The sequence below is a fragment of the Haemorhous mexicanus genome, unplaced genomic scaffold, assembly GCF_027477595.1.
Source record: "Haemorhous mexicanus isolate bHaeMex1 unplaced genomic scaffold, bHaeMex1.pri scaffold_208_ctg1, whole genome shotgun sequence".
NCBI lineage: Eukaryota > Metazoa > Chordata > Aves > Passeriformes > Fringillidae > Haemorhous > Haemorhous mexicanus.
In genome coordinates this window covers 22,682-40,125 of record NW_026776035.1, presented here as the reverse complement: position 1 = coordinate 40,125, position 17,444 = coordinate 22,682, and the positions used below count along the sequence as shown (strand labels likewise).

Genomic DNA, 17,444 nt, shown 5'->3' with positions numbered 1-17,444 from the left:
TAATTTTGGGGATTTTTTTGGGGTGTTTTTTGGGGCAGTTTTGGGGATTTTTGGGAATTTTGGGGACTGATTTTGGGGCTATTTTGGGGGTTTTTTGGGATATTTTAGGGAGAATTTTGGGGATTTTTGGGAATATTTTTGGGGAATTTTTGGGGTGGTTTTGGGGATATTTTTGGGGTAATTTTGGGGATTTTTTGGGGATATTTTGGGGGAATTTTGGGGATTTTTTGGGCATTTTTTGGGTTTTTTTGGGGCAGTTTGGGGGATTTTTGGGGGATTTTTTGGGGGAATTTTGGGGATATTTTGGGCATTTTTTGGGGCTGATTTTGGGGAAATCTTGGGCATTTTTGGGGGTAATTTTGAGAATTTTTGGGGGGATTTTTTTGGGATTTTTTGGGGATTTTTGGGGGGGATTTTTGGGGGATTTTTTGGGGATTTTTGGTAATTTTTTGGGGTAATTTTTGGGATTTTTTGGGGATTTTTTGGGATTTTTTGGGGGGATTTTGGGATTTTTTGGGGATATTTTTGGGGATTTTTTGGGGTAATTTTGGGGATTTTTTGGGGGGATTTTGGGGATTTTTTGGGGGGATTTTTTGGGGGATTTTGGGGCAGTTTTGGGGATTTTTGGGGCTGATTTGGAGGTTATTATGGGATGTCTCCCCGGGCAGGTGAGGCCCCTCCAGGTGAGGGCTCCGTGGCCGTGCCGGGACCCCCCGGGGCCTTCGCCGAGGGGGGGCTGCACTACCAGTTCAGGAGCGACAGCAACGGCGGCCAGGTGAGCACACCTGGGCACACCTGGGCACACCTGGGGGCACCTGGGGGGGACAGGGAACACACCTGGGGGCACCTGGGGGGACAGGGAACGCACCTGGGCACACCTGGGCACACCTGGGGGCACCTGGGGGGGACAGGGAACACACCTGGGGGCACATGGGGGCACAGGGAACACACCTGGGGCACACCTGGGCACACCTGGGGGCACCTGGGGGCACAGGGAACACACCTGGGCACACCTGGGAACGGCTGGGAGGGCAGGGAATTCACCTGGGCACACCTGGACACACCTGGGCACTCCTGGGGGCACCTGGGGGGGACAGGGAACGCACCTGGGCACACCTGGGCACACCTGGGGGCACCTGGGAATGGCTGGGAGGGACAGGGAACACACCTGGGCACAGCTGGGCACACCTGGGGGCACCTGGGGAGGACAGGGAACACACCTGGGCACACCTGGACGCACCTGGGCACACCTGGGGGCACATGGGGGGGACAGGGAACACACCTGGGCACACCTGGGGGCACATGGGGGGGACAGGGAACACACCTGGGCACACCTGGGCACACCTGGGAATGGCTGGGGGGGCAGGGAATTCACCTGGGCACACCTGGGGGCACCTGGGGGACACCTGGGCACACCTGGGCACACCTGGGCACACCTGGGGGGCACCTGGGCACAGCTGGGGGCACCTGGGGGAACAGGGAACGCACCTGGGCACACCTGGATGGCACCTAGGGTGGGGCATGGGGGTGTCTGTGACCCCAGGTGTGCCCAGGTGTGCCCAGGTGTGCCCAGGTGTGCCCAGGTGAGGTTTGGGGATGCCCCCAGGTGTGCCCAGGTGGGTTTGGGGATGCCTCCAGGTGTGCCCAGGTGGGTTTGGGGGTGCCCAGGTGAGGTTTGGGGGCGCCCCCAGGTGTGCCCAGGTGGGTTTGGGGATGCCCAGGTGAGGTTTGGGGATGCCCAGGTGGGTTTGGGGGCGCCCCCAGGTGTGCCCAGGTGGGGTTTGGGAGTGCCCAGGTGAGGTTTGGGGGTGCCCAGGTGGGTTTGGGGGCGCCCCCAGGTGTGCCCAGGTGGGTTTGGGGGCGCCCAGGTGTGCCCAGGTGAGGTTTGGGGATGCCCAGGTGGGTTTGGGGGTGCCCAGGTGTGCCCAGATGGGGTTTGGGGATGCCCAGGTGTGCCCAGGTGGGTTCGGGGGTGCCCAGGTGTGCCCAGGTGAGGTTTGGAGGTGCCCAGGTGGGTTTGGGGATGCCCAGGTGTGCCCAGGTGGGGTTTGGGGGTGCCCAGGTGTGCCCAGGTGGGTTCGGGGATGCCCAGGTGTGCCCAGGTGGGGTTTGGGGATGCCCAGGTGGGTCCAGGTGAGGTTTGGGAGTGCCCAGGTGTGCCCAGGTGGGTTTGGGGGTTCCCAGGTGAGCCCAGGTGAGGTTTGGGGGTGCCCAGGTGGCTTTGGGGATGCCCAGGTGTGCCCAGGTGAGGTTTGGGGATGCCCAGGTGTGCCCAGGTGGGTTTGGGGGCACCCCCAGGTGTGCCCAGGTGGGTTTGGGGATGCCCAGGTGGGTTTGGGGATGCCCAGGTGGGTTTGGAGGTGTGCCCAGGTGGGTTTGGGGATGCCCAGGTGTGCCCAGGTGGGTTTGGGGGTGCCCAGGTGAGCCCAGGTGGGTTTGGGGGTGCCCAGGTGGGTTTGGGGATGCCCAGGTGAACCCAGGTGGGTTTGGGGATGCCCAGGTGAGGTTTGGGGGTGCCCCCAGGTGAGGTTTGGGGATGCCCAGGTGGGTTTGGGGGTGCCCAGGTGTGCCCAGGTGACGGTGCCCCTCCCCCTCCAGGTGACGTACCGCGTGGTGCAGGTGAGCGAGGCGCCGCTCGATGGCCCCGAGGGCGCGGCCGTCAGCGTCGTGTCCACCTTCGCCCCCGGCACCCCCCAGGTGAGCCCCGACACACCTGGCACCGCTTGGGGGGCTCAGGTGGGGGGGGGGGGGGGCTCAGGTGTGCGGGGAGGGGCCCAGGTGAGGTTTGGGAGGGTCCAGGTGGGGTTTGGGGGTTACCTGGGGGGGCTCAGGTGAGGTTTGGGGGGCTCAGGTGGGGTCTGGGGGGGCTCAGGTGTGGGGGGAGGGGCCCAGGTGAGGTTTGGGGGGGCTCAGGTGGGGGTGGGGGAGGGCCCAGGTGAGGTTTGGGGGGGTTCAGGTGGGGTCTGGGGGGGCTCAGGTGGGGGTGGGGGGGGGCTCAGGTGTGCGGGGAGGGGCCCAGGTGGCGTCTGGGGGGGCCCAGGTGGGGTCTGGGGGGGCTCAGGTGAGGTTTGGGGGGGTTCAGGTGAGGTTTGGGGGGCTCAGGTGTGGGGGGAGGGGTCCAGGTGAGGTTTGGGGGGGGTTCAGGTGAGGTTTGGGGGGGCTCAGGTGAGGTTTGGGGGGGCTCAGGTGAGGTTTGGGGGGGCTCAGGTGGGGTCTGAGGGGGTCCAGGTGAGGTTTGGAGGGGTCCAGGTGGGGTCTGGAGGTGTTCAGGTGAGGTTTGGGGGGGCTCAGGTGTGCGGGGAGGGGCCCAGGTGGGGGTGGGGGGTCCCAGGTGAGGTCTGGGGGTTACCTGGGGGGGCTCAGGTGGGGTTGAGGGGGGGCTCAGGGGTTGGGGGAGGGGCCCAGGTGAGGTTTGGGGGTTACCTGGGGGGGCCCAGGTGAGGTTTGGGGTATCCCAGGTGAGATCTCAGGTGGGTTTGGGTGGTTCCACTGGCAGGGGGTGGGGATCTCCAGGTGGGGGTTGGGGATCTCAGGTGGGTATTTGGGGATCTCAGGTGGGTTTGGGGGACCTCAGGTGGGATCTCAGGTGGGTTTGGGTGGTCCCAGGTGAGATCCCAGGTGGGTTTGGGTGGATCCAGGTGGGTTTGGGGTATCTCAGGTGGGATCTCAGGTGAGTTTGGGGTATCCCAGGTGGGTTTGGGTGGTCCCAGGTGGGATCTCAGGTGGGTTTGGGTGGATCCAGGTGGGTTTGGGTGGTTCCAGGTGGGATCCCAGGTGGGTTTGGGGATCTCAGGTGGGTTTGGGTGGTTCCAGGTGGGATCTCAGGTGGGTTTGGGATCCCAGGTGGGTTTGGGTGGTTCCAGGTGAGATCCCAGGTGGGTTTGGGTGGTCCCAGGTGGGTTTGGGTGGTCCCAGGTGGGATCCCAGGTGGGTTTGGGGATCTCAGGTGAGGTTTGGATGGTTCCAGGTGGGTTTGGGATCTCAGGTGGGTTTGGGGATCTCAGGTGAGATCCCAGGTGGGTTTGGGGGATCCCAGGTGGGTTTGGGTGGTTCCAGGTGAGATCCCAGGTGGGTTTGGGTGGTTCCAGGTGGGATCCCAGGTGGGTTTGGGGTGTCCCAGGTGGGTTTGGGTGGATCCAGGTGAGATCTCAGGTGGGTTTGGGGATCTCAGGTGAGATCCCAGGTGGGTTTGGGGGATCCCAGGTGGGTTTGGGTGGTTCCAGGTGAGATCCCAGGTGGGTTTGGGTGGTCCCAGGTGGGATCCCAGGTGGGTTTGGGGATCTCAGGTGAGATCTCAGGTGAGTTTGGGCGGTTCCAGGTGAGATCTCAGGTGGGTTTGGCGATCCCAGGTGGGTTTGGGGTGTCCCAGGTGGGTTTGGGTGGATCCAGGTGAGATCCCAGGTGGGTTTGGAGATCCCAGGTGGGTTTGGGGTGTCCCAGGTGGGTTTGGATGGTTCCAGGTGAGATCCCAGGTGGGTTTGGGTGGTCCCAGGTGGGATCCCAGGTGGGTTTGGGGATCTCAGGTGAGATCTCAGGTGAGTTTGGGCGGTTCCAGGTGAGATCTCAGGTGGGTTTGGCGATCCCAGGTGGGTTTGGGGTGTCCCAGGTGGGTTTGGGTGGATCCAGGTGAGATCCCAGGTGGGTTTGGAGATCCCAGGTGGGTTTGGGGTGTCCCAGGTGGGTTTGGATGGTTCCAGGTGAGATCCCAGGTGGGTTTGGGGGATCTCAGGTGAGATCCCAGGTGGGTTTGGGGTATCCCAGGTGGGTTTGGGTGGTCCCAGGTGGGATCCCAGGTGGGTTTGGGGGATCTCAGGTGAGATCCCAGGTGGGTTTGGGGTATCCCAGGTGGGTTTGGGTGGATCCAGGTGAGAGCCCAGGTGGGTTTGGGTGGTCCCAGGTGGGATCCCAGGTGGGTTTGGGGATCTCAGGTGGGTTTGGGGTGTCCCAGGTGGGTTTGGGTGGTCGCAGGTGGGTTTGGGGATCTCAGGTGGGATCCCAGGTGGGTTTGGGTGGCTCCAGGTGAGATCCCAGGTGGGTTTGGGGATCCCAGGTGGGTTTGGGAATCTCAGGTGAGATCCCAGGTGGGTTTGGGGATCCCAGGTGGGATCTCAGGTGGGTTTGGGGATCTCAGGTGGGATCCCAGGTGGGTGGGGCCGCCTGGCCCCGCCCAGGTGGGTGAGGCCCCGCCCCTCGCGCAGGTGCTGCAGAACCCCTTCAGCAACGGCGGCGGCAGCCCCGGCAGCGAGGGCGGGGCCGAGGCGCGGCTCACCTGGGCGGGGGAGGGGGCCCTGCTGCAGGCAGACCCCGCCCTGGCGCAGGCCGGAGGTGAGGGCACACCTGGGCACACCTGGGCACACCTGGGCACAGCTGGGGGGGAGGAAATCACACCTGGGCACACCTGGGCACAGCTGGGCACACCTGGGGGCACCTGGGCACGCACCTGGGGGGAGGAAATCACACCTGGGCACACCTGGGCACAGCTGGGGGGGAGGAAATCACACCTGGGCACACCTGGGCACGCACCTGGGGGCACCTGGGCACACCTGGGCACACACCTGGAGGGAGGAAATCACACCTGGGCACACCTGGGCACACCTGGGGGGGAGGAAATCACACCTGGGCACACCTGGGCACGCACCTGGGGACACCTGGGCACAGCTGGGCACACCTGGGCATGCACCTGGGGGCACCTAGGGGGAGGAAATCACACCTGGGCACGCACCTGGGGGGGAGGAAATCACACCTGGGCACAGCTGGGCACACCTGGGGGGGAGGAAATCACACCTGGGCACAGCTGGGCACGCACCTGGGCACACCTGGGGGCACCTGGGCACGCACCTGGGCACAGCTGGGGGGGAGAAAATCACACCTGGGACACACCTGGGGGCACCTGGGCACACAGCTGGGCACAGCTGGGGGGAGGAAATCACACCTGGGGGCACCTGGGAACAGCGGGGGGGGCAGGGAATTCACCTGGGCGCACCTGGGGGGAGAAAATCACACCTGGGGGCACCTGGGCACAGCTGGGGGCACAGCTGGACACACCTGGAGGGAGAAAATCACACCTGGGCACACACCTGGGCACACCTGGGGGGGAGAAAATCACACCTGGGCACACCTGGGCACACCTGGGGTTGGGAATGTCCCACCCGAGGGCCCTTGGGCACACCTGGGGGGGGGAAATCACACCTGGGCACACCTGGGGTTGGGAATGTGCCACCCGAGGGCCCTTGGGCACACCTGGGCACACCTGGGGGGGGGAAATCACACCTGGGCACACCTGGGCCCACCTGGGGGGGTTCCCGTGGCCCGGGTGGCCCCGGGGCTGTGCCCAGGTGCGTGCCCAGGTGTGACAGGTGTGCCCCGCCCCCAGGGCAGTTCTATGTGATGATGAGCCCCCAGGACGTGCTGCAGGCGGGGGGAGGGGCCCCGCGAGGCCTCGCCCCCCACAGCCACGCCTACTCACCGTGAGTGCACCTGGGCACACCTGGGCACACCTGGGGGGGGGTTGGGGGGCACCTGGGCACACCTGGGGGGCACCTGGGGTGGGATTCCCTCACCTGGGCACACCTGGGGGGCACCTGGGTGGGTGGCTGGGTACGTCTGGGGGGTACCTGATGGCACCTGGGCACACCTGGGGGGTACCTGGGCACACCTGGGGGTACCTGGGCACACCTGGGGGTACCTGGGCACACCTGGGCACACCTGGGGAGGGCTTGGGGGGCACCTGGGCACACCTGGGGTGGGATTCCCTCACCTGGGGGTACCTGGGCACACCTGAGGGTACCTGGGCACACCTGGGGAGGGTTTGGGGGGCACCTGGGCACACCTGGGGAGGGTTTGGGGGGCACCTGGGCACACCTGGGGGGGCTTGGGGGGCACCTGGGCACACCTGGGGGGGCTTGGGGGGCACCTGGGCACACCTGGGGAGGGCTTCGGGGGCACCTGGGCACACCTGGGCACACCTGGGGGTACCTGGGAAGGGTTTGGGGGGCACCTGGGCACACCTGGGGTGGGATTCCCACACCTGGGGGGGCACCTGGGCACACCTGAGGGTACCTGGGCACACCTGGGGAGGGTTTGGGGGGCACCTGGGCACACCTGGGGAGGGCTTGGGGGGCACCTGGGCACATCTGGGGTGGGATTCCCACACCTGGGGGGGCACCTGGGCACACCTGAGGGTACCTGGGCACACCTGGGCACACCTGGGAAGGGTTTGGGGGGCACCTGGGGGGCACCTGGGCACACCTGGGGTGGGATTCCCTCACCTGGGCACACCTGGGGAGGGTTTGGGGGGCACCTGGGGGGCACCTGGGCACACCTGGGGTGGGATCCCCTCACCTGGGCACACCTGGGCACACCTGGGGGCATTTGGGGGGCACCTGGGCACACCTGGGAAGGGCTTGGGGGGCACCTGGGGGCACCTGGGCACACCTGGGGTGGGATTCCCACACCTGGGGGTACCTGGGGGCATTTGGGGGGCACCTGGGGGCACCTGGGCACACCTGGGGGCGTTTGGGGACACACCTGTGCCCACCTGTGCCCGCAGGAAGCTGGAGGTGCCGGCGGGTGCCGCGGGACGAGCGACGGCGAGCGCAGCACAACGAGGGTGAGCGGGCACCTGGGCACACCTGGGCACACCTGGGCACACCTGGGGGCACCTGGGGGCACCTGGGGGCACCCGAAACCACACCTGGGCACACCTGGGCACACCTGGGGGCACCCAAAATGACACCTGGGGCACCTGGGCACTCCTGGGGGCACCCAAAACCACACCTGGGCACACCTGGGCACACCTGGGGGCAGCTGGGGGCACCCAAAACCACACCTGGGCACACCTGGGAGCACCTGGGCACACCTGGGCACACCTGGGGCACCTGGGCACACCTGGGAGCACCTGGGCACACCTGGGCACACCTGGGGCACCTGGGCACTCCTGGGGGCACCCAAAACCACACCTGGGCACACCTGGGAGCACCTGGAGCACCTGGGCACACCTGGGCACACCTGGGCACACCTGGGGGCACCCAAAATGACACCTGGGGCACCTGGGCACACCTGGGCATGTCTGGGGGCACCCAGAAACACACCTGGGCACACCTGGGCACACCTGGGGGCACCTGGGCCATTTTTTGCCCAATTTTCTCCTAATTTTTTCTGGTTTTCCCCCATTTTTCCCCCGTTTTTCACCTTTAATTTTTTATTTTCCCCCTTTTTTCCCCATTTTTCCCCGTTTCTCCCCAATTTTCACCCAATTTTTTTCTTTATTGCCCCCATTTTTCCCCATTTTTCCCCCATTTCTCACCCGATTTTCACCATTTTTAAAAAATTTTCCCCCTTTTTCCCCATTTTTCCCAATTTCCCCATTTCTCCCCCAATTTTCACCTTGGATTTTTTTTTTCCCCCCTTTTTCCCCATTTTCCCCCATTTTTCCCCATTTTTAAAAAATTTTCCCCCATGTTTTTTAATTTCCCCCCATTTTTTCCCCATTTTTCCCCCATTTCCCCCCATTTTCCCCCATTTTCACCTTTTTTTAATTTTTCCCCCATTTTTCCCCAATTTTCCCCCATTTTTTCCCCATTTTTCCCCCATTTTCCCCCCATTTTCCCCCCATTTTTAAATTTTTCCCCCATTTTTCCCAATTTCCCCATTTTTCCCCAATTTTCCCCATTTTCCCCCCATTTTTCCCCTTTTTTTTTATTTTCCCCATTTTCCCCCTTTTTTTTAGTTTCCCCCCATTTTTCCCCAATTTTCCCCCATTTTTCCCAATTTCCCCATTTCTCACCCCATTTTTCCCCTTTTTTTTATTTCCCCCCATTTTTCCCCTTTTTTTAAAATTTTTCCCCCATTTTTCCCCATTTTTCCCCTTTTTATCCCCATTTCTCCCCCATTTTTCCCCTTTTTTTTAATTTCCCCCCATTTTCCCCTTTTTTTTAAATTTTCCCCCATTTTTCCCCATTTCCCCCCATTTTTCCCCTTTTTTTAAATTTCCCTCCATTTTTCCCCTTTTTTTAAATTTTTCCCCATTTTTCCCCATTTTTCCTCAATTTCCCCCATTTTTCCCCAATTTTCCCCATTTTCCCATTTTTTAAATTTTTCCCCATTTTTCCCCATTTTTTTCCCCATTTTTCCCCTTTTTTTTTATTTCTCTCCATTTTTCCGGTTTTTTTTTATTTTTCCCCATTTTCCCCCTTTTTTTTAAATTTTCCCTCATTTTCCCCATTTTCCCCCCATTTTTCCCCTTTTTTTTATTTCCCTCCATTTTTCCCCATTTTTCCCCATTTTCCCCCATTTTTCCCTTTTTATAAATTTTTCCCCCATTTTTCCCATTTTTCCCCCATTTTTCCCCATTTTCCCTATTTTTCCCCATTTTCCCCCCATTTTTCCCCTTTTTTTTATTTCTCTCCATTTTTCCGTGTTTTTTTTATTTTTCCCCATTTTCCCCCTTTTTTTAAAATTTTCCCCCATTTTCCCCATTTTCCCCCATTTTTCCCCTTTTTTTTTATTTCCCTCCATTTTTCCCCTTTTTTTTTAAATTTTTCCCTCCATTTCCCCCCTTTTTTTTTAATTTTCCCCCATTTTTCCCCAATTTTCCCCCATTTTTCCCCATTTCCCCCCATTTTTCCCCCTTTTTTTTATTCCCCTCCATTTTTTCCCTTTTTTTTTAATTTTTTCCCCATTTCCCCCCCATTTTCCCCCTTTTTTTAAATTTCCCTCCATTTTTCCCCTTTTTTTTAATTTTTCCCCATTTTCCCCCATTTTCCCCATTTTTTCCCCATTTCCCCCTTTTTTTAAATTTTCCCCCCGTTTTTCCCCATTTTTCCCCATTTCCCCCCATTTTTTTAATTTTTCCCCCATTTTCCCCCAATTTCTCCCCATTCTCCCCCCATTTTTCCCCATTTTTTAAATTTCCCGCCATTTTCCCCCCATTTTTTAAATTTTTCCCCCATTTTCCCCATTTTCCCCGATTTTTCCCCATTTTTCCCCATTTTTCCCCATTTTCCCCCATTTTCCCCCCATTTTCCCCTTTTTTTAATTTTTTCCCCCATTTTCCCCCATTTTCCCCCATTTTTTCCCCATTTCCCCCCATTTTTCCCCCTTTTTTTTATTCCCCTCCATTTTTTCCCTTTTTTTTTAAATTTTTCCCCATTTCCCCCCCATTTTTCCCCTTTTTTTATTTCCCTCCATTTTTCCCCATTTTTTCCCCATTTTCCCCATTTTTTCCCCATTTCCCCTTTTTTTAAATTTTTCCCCATTTTCCCCCATCTTTCCCCTTTTTTTTTAATTTTTCCCCCATTTTTCCCCAATTTCTCCCATTTTTCCCCATTTTTCCCCATTTTTCCCCATTTTTCCCCATTTTCCCCCTTTTTCCCCCCATTTTCCCCTTTTTTTAATTTTTTCCCCCATTTTTCCCCATTTTTCCCCATTTTTTCCCCCATTTTCCCCCATTTTTCCCCAATTTTCCCCATTTTTTTTTAATTGCCCCCCGTTTTTCCCGATTTCCCCTTTTTTCACCCCAACCCCGCAGTGGAGCGGCGGCGCCGGGACAAAATCAACAACTGGATCGTGCAGCTCTCCAAGATCATCCCCGACTGCGGCGCCGACGGCGGCAAATCCGGGGCGGTGAGCTCACCCTGGGGCAAAACCCCGCGGGTTTGGGAAAATTCCCCACTTTGGGGCAATTTGGGGGAATTTGGGATTTTTGGGGATTTTTGGGGATTTTTTGGGGATTTTTTGGGCGAAAATTGGGGATTTTTTGGGGATTTTTTGGGGGAAAATTGGGGATTTTAAAGGGATTTTTTGGGGAAATTTAGGGAGGAATTTGGGGATTTTGGGGGGGAAACATTGGGGATTTTTTGGGGGGAAATTTGGGATTTTTTGGGCAAAATTTGGGATTTTTTGAGCGAAAATTGGGGATTTTTTGGGGGAAAATTGGGGATTTAAAAGGGATTTTTGGGGAAATTTAGGGGAAAATTTGGGGATTTTGGGGGGAAAATTGGGAAAAATTTGGGGATTTTGGGGGGAAAATTTTGGGGGAAAATTTGGGGATTTTGAGGGGATTTTTTGGAGAAATTTAGGGGGAAAATTTGGGGATTTTTTGGGAAATTTTGGGATTTTGAGGGGATTTTTTTAGGAGATGAAGGGAGGGATTTGGGGGAAATCAGCGATTTTGGCAGATTTTGGGGAAATTCGGGGATTTGGGGGGACTTTGGGGGGAAATTTGGGATTTTGGGGGGAAATTTGGGGAAATTGGGGAGAATTGGGGAGATTTTGAGAGGAATTTTGAGGGGGATTTTGGGGGTCCCGGGTCAATTTTAGGGGGTCCCAGTTTCATTTTGGGTGGGTTTAGGGTAATTTTGGGAGTCCCAGGTGAATTTGGGGGGGTCTCAGGTGAATTTTGGGGGGTCCCAGGTGAGGTTTGGGGGGTCCCAGGTGAATTTTGGGGGGGTCCCGAGGTTAATTTGTGGGGTCCCAGGTGAATTTTGGGGGTGCCCAGGTGAATTTTGGGGGGGGTCTCACATGGATTTGGGGGGTCCCAGGTGAATTTTGGGGGATCCCAGGTGAGGTTTGGGGACCCCCAGGTGAATTTCGGGGTGCCCAGGTGAATTTTGGGGGCTCCCAGGGTAATTTCGGGGCGCCCAGGTGAATTTTGAGGACCCCCAGGTGAATTTGGGGGGTCCCAGGTGAATTTGGGGGGGGTCTCAGATGGATTTTGGGAGTCTCAGGTGAATTTTGGGGGGTCCCAGGGTAATTTCAGGGCGCCCAGGTGAATTTTGAGGACCCCCAGGTGAATTTCGGGGTGCCCCAGGTGAATTTTGGGGGGTCCCAGGTGAGGTTTGGGGTGACCCAGGTGAATTTTGGGGGGTCCCAGGTGAATTTTGGGGGGTCCCAGGTGAATTTGGGGGGGGTCTCAGGTGAATTTCGGGGTCCCAGGTAAATTCGGGGGGGGGGTCCCGAGGTTAATTTCGGGGGTCCCAGGTGAATTTCGGGGTGCCCAGGTGAATTTTGGGGGGTCCCAGGTGAATTTCAGGGCGCCCAGGTGAATTTTGAGGACCCCCAGGTGAATTTGGGGGGGTCTCGGATGGATTTGGGGGGTCCCAGGTGAATTTCGGGGTGCCCCAGGTGAATTCGGGGGGGGTCTCAGATGGATTTGGGGGCTCCCAGGGTAATTTCAGGGCGCCCAGGTGAATTTTGAGGACCCCCAGGTGAATTTCGGGGTGCCCCAGGTGAATTCGGGGGGGGTCCCGAGGTTAATTTGGGGAGGGGTCTCAGATGGATTTGGGGGGGTCCCAGGTGAATTTCGGGCTCCCAGGTGAATTTTGGGGGCTCCCAGGGTAATTTCAGGGCGACCAGGTGAATTTTGAGGACCCCCAGGTGAATTTTGGGGGGTCCCAGGTGAATTTCGGGGTGCCCAGGTGAATTTGGGGGGGTCCCAGGTGAATTCGGGGGGGGTCTCACATGGATTTGGGGGCTCCCAGGTGAATTTCGGGGTGCCCCAGGTGAATTTCGGGGTGCCCAGGTGAATTTTGGGGGCTCCCAGGGTAATTTCGGGCGCCCAGGTGAATTTTGAGGACCCCCAGGTGAATTTCGGGGTGCCCCAGGTGAATTTTGAGGACCCCCAGGTGAATTTCGGGGTGCCCAGGTGAATTTTGGGGGGGTCTCACATGGATTTGGGGGGTCCCAGGTGAATTTCGGGGGGTCCCAGGTGAATTTGGGGGGGTCCCAGGTGAATTTGGGGGTGCCCCAGGTGAATTTGGGGGGTCCCGAGGTTAATTTGGGGGGGGTCTCAGATGGATTTTGGGGTGCCCAGGTGAATTTCGGGGTGCCCCAGGTGAATTTGGGGGGTCTCAGGTGAATTTCGGGGTGCCCCAGGTGAATTTCGGGGTGCCCCAGGTGAATTTGGGGGGGTCTCGGATGGATTTTGGGGGTCCCAGGTGAGGTTTGGGGGGGTCCCAGGTGAATTTTGAGGACCCCCAGGTGAATTTCGGGGTGCCCCAGGTGAATTCGGGGGGGGGTCCCGAGGTTAATTTGGGGAGGGGTCGCGCAGAGCAAGGGCGGGATCCTGTCCAAGGCCTGCGATTACGTGCGGGAGCTGCGCCAGAGCAACCAGCGCCTGCAGGAAACCTTCAAAGAGGCCGAGCGCCTGCAGATGGACAACGATCTATTGCGACAGCAGGTGCGCCCGGCCTGTCGCGACATGGCCCGCCCCAAAAAACCCCGAAATCGCCCCAAAAAACCCCGAAATCGCCCCAAAAATCGGCCCGGAAATGGCGGCGGGAGGCGGAGGCGGCGCGGGGTGAATGGAAAGGCCGCGCCCCCGTGGGAGGCCACGCCTATTGTGGGCGGGGCTTTGTCCGTATATGGGGGTGGGCACGCCCCGGCTGAGCGCGGGGTTCCCACGGGGGTTCATTGATAAAAATGGGGAGGGGGTTTTTGGGGGGAAAATGGGGAAATTTGGGGTTTTTTGGGGGGGGAAATTTGGGGGTTTTTGGGGGGGTTTGGGGGTTTTGGGGGGATTTGGGGTTTTTGGGGGGGATTTGGTGGGGATTTGGGGGGAAAATTTGGATTTGGGGGGAAATTTGGGGGATTTTGAGAGGAAATTTTGAGATTTTGATGGGAAAATGGAGAAATTTTGGGGGAAATTTTGGGGGGATTTGGGGAAAATTTGGGGAGGAAATGGTGGAATTTGGAGCGGGGATTTTTTGGAATTTCGGGTGAAAATCGTGGTGGGGGGAAAAAGGGGCAGAAAATGGGGAAATTTGGGGGGAAAAATGGGAATTTTGGGGAATTTTGGAGGGAAAATTGTGGGAAAATGGGAATTTTGGGAAAAATCGTGGGAAAAATGGGGTTAAAAATGGGAATTTTGGGGGGAAATGGGAATTTGGGGGAATTTGGGGTGAAACTTGGGAAAATCGTGGGGAAAAATGGGAATTTGGGGTGGAAATGGTGGGGAAAATGGGGTTAAAAAAGGGAATTTTTGGGGGAAATCGTGGGAAAAATGGGGAATTTTGGGGCTGAAAATGGTGGGAAAAAGGGGCTGAAAATGGGGAAATTTTGGGGAAAATCGTGGGAAAAATGGGGTTAAAAATGGAATTTTGGGGAAAATGGGGTTAAAATGGGAATTTTGGGGAAAATCATGGGAAAAAAGGGGCTAAAAAAGGGAATTTGGGGTGAAATTGTGGGAAAAGGGGCTAAAAATGGGAATTTTCGGGGGAAAAAGGGGGCTGAAAAAGGGAATGTTTGGGGGGAAAAAAGGGAATTTTGGGGTTAAAATCGTGGGGGGAAAATGGGGTTAAAATGGGGAAATTTTGGGGAAAATTGTGGGAAAAAAGGGGCTGAAAATGGGGAAATTTTGGGGGGGAAAAATGGGGCTAAAAAATGGGAAATTTGGGTTAAAATCGTGGGAAAAATGGGGTTAAAAATGGGAATTTTGGGGGGAAATCAAGGGAAAAAAGGGGTTAAAAAGGGGAATTTTGGGGTGAAAATGGGAATTTTGGGGGGAAAATGGGAATTTGGGGTGAAATCGTGGGAAAAGGGGCTAAAAATGGGAATTTGGGGGGGGGGAAAGGGGCTGAAAATGGGAATTTTGGGGGGAAAAAAGGGAATTTGGGGGTTAAAATCGTGGGGGAAAATGGGGTTAAAATGGGGAAATTTTGGGGGGAAATCAAGGGAAAAGGGGTTAAAAATGGGGAATTTGGGGTTAAAATCGTGGGGAAAAAGGGGTTAAAAATGGGAATTTTGGGGGGAAAATGGGAATTTGGTGGAATTTGGGAAAATCGTGGGAAAAATGGGAATTTGGGGGGGAAAAAGGGGCTGGAAATGGGAAATTTGGGGGGAAACCGTGGGAAAAAAGGGGTTAAAAATGGGAATTTTGGGGACAAAATGGGAATTTTGGGGGGGAAAATGGGAATTTGGGGGAATTTGGGGTGAAACTTGGGAAAATCGTGGGGAAAATGGGAATTTGAGGGGGGAAAAGGGGCTGAAAATGGGAATTTTGGGGGAAAAAAGGGAATTTTGGGTTAAAACCGTGGGAAAAATGGGGTTAAAAATGAGGAATTTTGGGGGGAAATCAAGGGGGAAAATGGGGCTAAAAATGGGAATTTTGGGGGGAGATTGTGGGAAAAATGGGGGTTAAAAATGGGAATTTTGGGTTAAAATCGTGGGAAAAAAGGCGTTAAAAATGGGGAATTTTGGGGGGAAAATGGGAATTTGGGGGAATTTGGGAAAATCGTGGGCAAAATGGGAATTAGGGTGGAAATCGTGGGAAAAAGGGGTTAAAAATGGGAATTTTGGGGGGAAAAAAGGGAATTTTGAGTTAAAATCATGGGAAAATGGGTTTAAAAATGGGGAATTTTGGGGGGGAATCAAGGAGAAAAAAGGGGCTAAAAATGGGGATTTTGGGTTAAAATCGTGGGGAAAAATGGGGTTAAAAATGGGAATTTGGGTTAAAATCGTGGGAAAAAAGGGGTTAAAAATGGGAATTTTGGGGGGAAAATGGGAATTTGGGGTGAAACTTGGGAAAATCGTGGGGAAAATGGGAATTTGGGGGGGAAAATGGGGCTGAAAATGGGAATTCTGGGGGGAAAAAAGGGAATTTGGGGTTAAAACCGTGGGGAAAAATGGGGTTAAAAATGGGGAATTTTGGGGAAAATTGTGGGAAAAAAGGGGCTGAAAATGGGGAAATTTTGGGGGAAAAATGGGGGAAAAATGGGGTTAAAAATGGGAATTTTGGGGGGAAAATGGGAATTTTGGGTTGAAAATTGTGGGGGAAAAAGGGGCTGAAAATTGGGAAATTTGGGGGGGAAAATGGGAAATTGGGGGAATTTGGGGTGAAATTTGGGAAATCGTGGGGAAAAATGGGAATTTGGGGGGGAAATGGTGGAGAAAATGGGGTTAAAAATGGGGAAATTTTGAGTTAAAATCGTGGGAAAAAATGGGGTTAAAAATGGGGAATTTTGGGGTGAAAATGGTGGGAAAAAAGGGGCTGAAAATGGGAAATTTTGGGTTAAAATCGTGGGGGAAAATGGGGTTAAAAAGGGGAATTTTGGGGGGAAAATGGGAATTTGGGGTGAAATCGTGGGAAAAGGGGCTAAAAATGGAATTTTCGGGGAAAAAAGGGGCTGAAAATGGGAATTTTGGGGGGGAAAAAAGGGGCTGAAAATGAGAATTTTGGGGGGAAAAAAGGGAATTTGGGGTTAAAACCGTGGGGAAAAATGGGGTTAAAAATGGGGAAATTTTGGGAAATTTGGGGAATTGGGGGGTTGGGGGCGGGGGCCGGGGGATTTTGGGGTGATTCGGGCCGGTTTTGGGGCAGGTGGAGGAGCTGAAGAGCGAGAACGCCGCGCTCCGGGCGCAGCTGCAGCAGCGGGGCCTGGACGGGACCCCCGAGGCGACCCCGCCGTGACCCCGCCCCCTCCCCAAACCCCCTCCCCCACCCCCCCCGGACCCCTCCCCCACCCCCCCAAACCCCTCCCCCACCCTCCCCCCCGCTGTTTGTAATTACCGTGATTGTAATTAATTCGTTCATTAATTGCTGAGCTCGGGTTTTTTTTTTTTTGGGGGAGGGGGAGGGGGGGGGAAAGGGGGAGGGGGAGGGGCGGCCCCTCCCCCCCACCCTGGGGGGGGGGTGGGGGATGGGAGGGGTGGGGGAGGGGCGGAGGTTAAAAAAAAAAATGGAGGAAAATTTTAAAAAAAAAGGGGGGGAAAAGAGGAAAAGTCAAAATTTTGGGGTGGGGGAGGGGCGGGGTGGGGGAGGGGAAAATCTGGAAAAAAACCAAAAAAAAAACCAAAAAAAAAAGGAAAAAAAAGGAAAAAAAATAATTTGGGGATTTTGGGGGGTTTGGGGTGGGGGGAGGGGGAAAAAATCTGGAAAAAAAACCCAAAAAAAGGGAAAAAAAGAATTTGGGGAATTTTGGGGGGTTTGGGGTGGGGGAGGGGGGGAAAATCTGAAAAAAAAACAAAAAAAAAGGAAAAAAAGGAAAAAAAATTTTGGGGAATTTTGGGGGGTTTGGGGTGGGGGAGGGGGAAAATGTGAAAAAAATACAAAAAAAAAACCAAAAAAAAGGAAAAAAAAGGAAAAAAAGAATTTGGGGAATTTTGGGGGGTTTGGGGTGGGGGAGGGGGAGAAAATTTGGAAAAAAAAACCAAAAAAAAGGAGAAAAAAAAACGAAAAAAAAAAAGAAAAAAAAAATTTGGGGGGTTTGGGGTGGGGGAAAAAATCTGAAAAAAACCAAAAAAAAACAAAAAAAAAGGGGAAAAAAAATTTGGGGATTTTGGGGGGTTTGGGGTGGGAGAGGGGGAAAAAATTTGGAAAAAAAAAGAAAAAAAAAGAAAAAAAAAATTGGGGGAATTTTGGGGGGTTTGGGGTGGGGGAAAAAATCTGAAAAAACAAAAAAAAAAGGGGAAAAAAAAAGAATTTGGGGAATTTGGGGGGATTTTGGGGT

The 17,444-nt window shown here is 55.4% G+C and overlaps 1 protein-coding gene across 1 annotated transcript; it reads left to right on the top strand.

Annotated features, from left to right (window-relative positions):
• Positions 1-652: 652 nt before the first annotated feature.
• On the top strand, positions 653-16,414 carry USF2 (upstream transcription factor 2, c-fos interacting). The gene is made up of 7 exons (XM_059837668.1): positions 653-775; positions 2,599-2,697; positions 5,199-5,325; positions 7,550-7,609; positions 10,529-10,623; positions 13,049-13,177; positions 16,316-16,414. Exons 1-7 carry the CDS (start codon positions 653-655, stop codon positions 16,403-16,405), a joined length of 723 nt encoding a protein of 240 aa, XP_059693651.1. The 3' UTR covers positions 16,406-16,414.
• The last annotated feature ends 1,030 nt before the right edge of the window (positions 16,415-17,444 follow it).

What these genes read in the sequence shown, in the direction of transcription:
- USF2 (XM_059837668.1), top strand. Translation starts at nt 653, where the DNA reads ATGTCTCCCCGGGCAGGTGAGGCCCCTCCAGGTGAGGGCTCCGTGGCC. An exon ending in TCGCCCCCGGCACCCCCCAG is followed by an intron (nt 2,698 to 5,198) that starts GTGAGCCCCGAC and finishes CCCCTCGCGCAG; the next exon opens with GTGCTGCAGAACCCCTTCAG. An exon ending in CGCCCTGGCGCAGGCCGGAG is followed by an intron (nt 5,326 to 7,549) that starts GTGAGGGCACAC and finishes CTGTGCCCGCAG; the next exon opens with GAAGCTGGAGGTGCCGGCGG.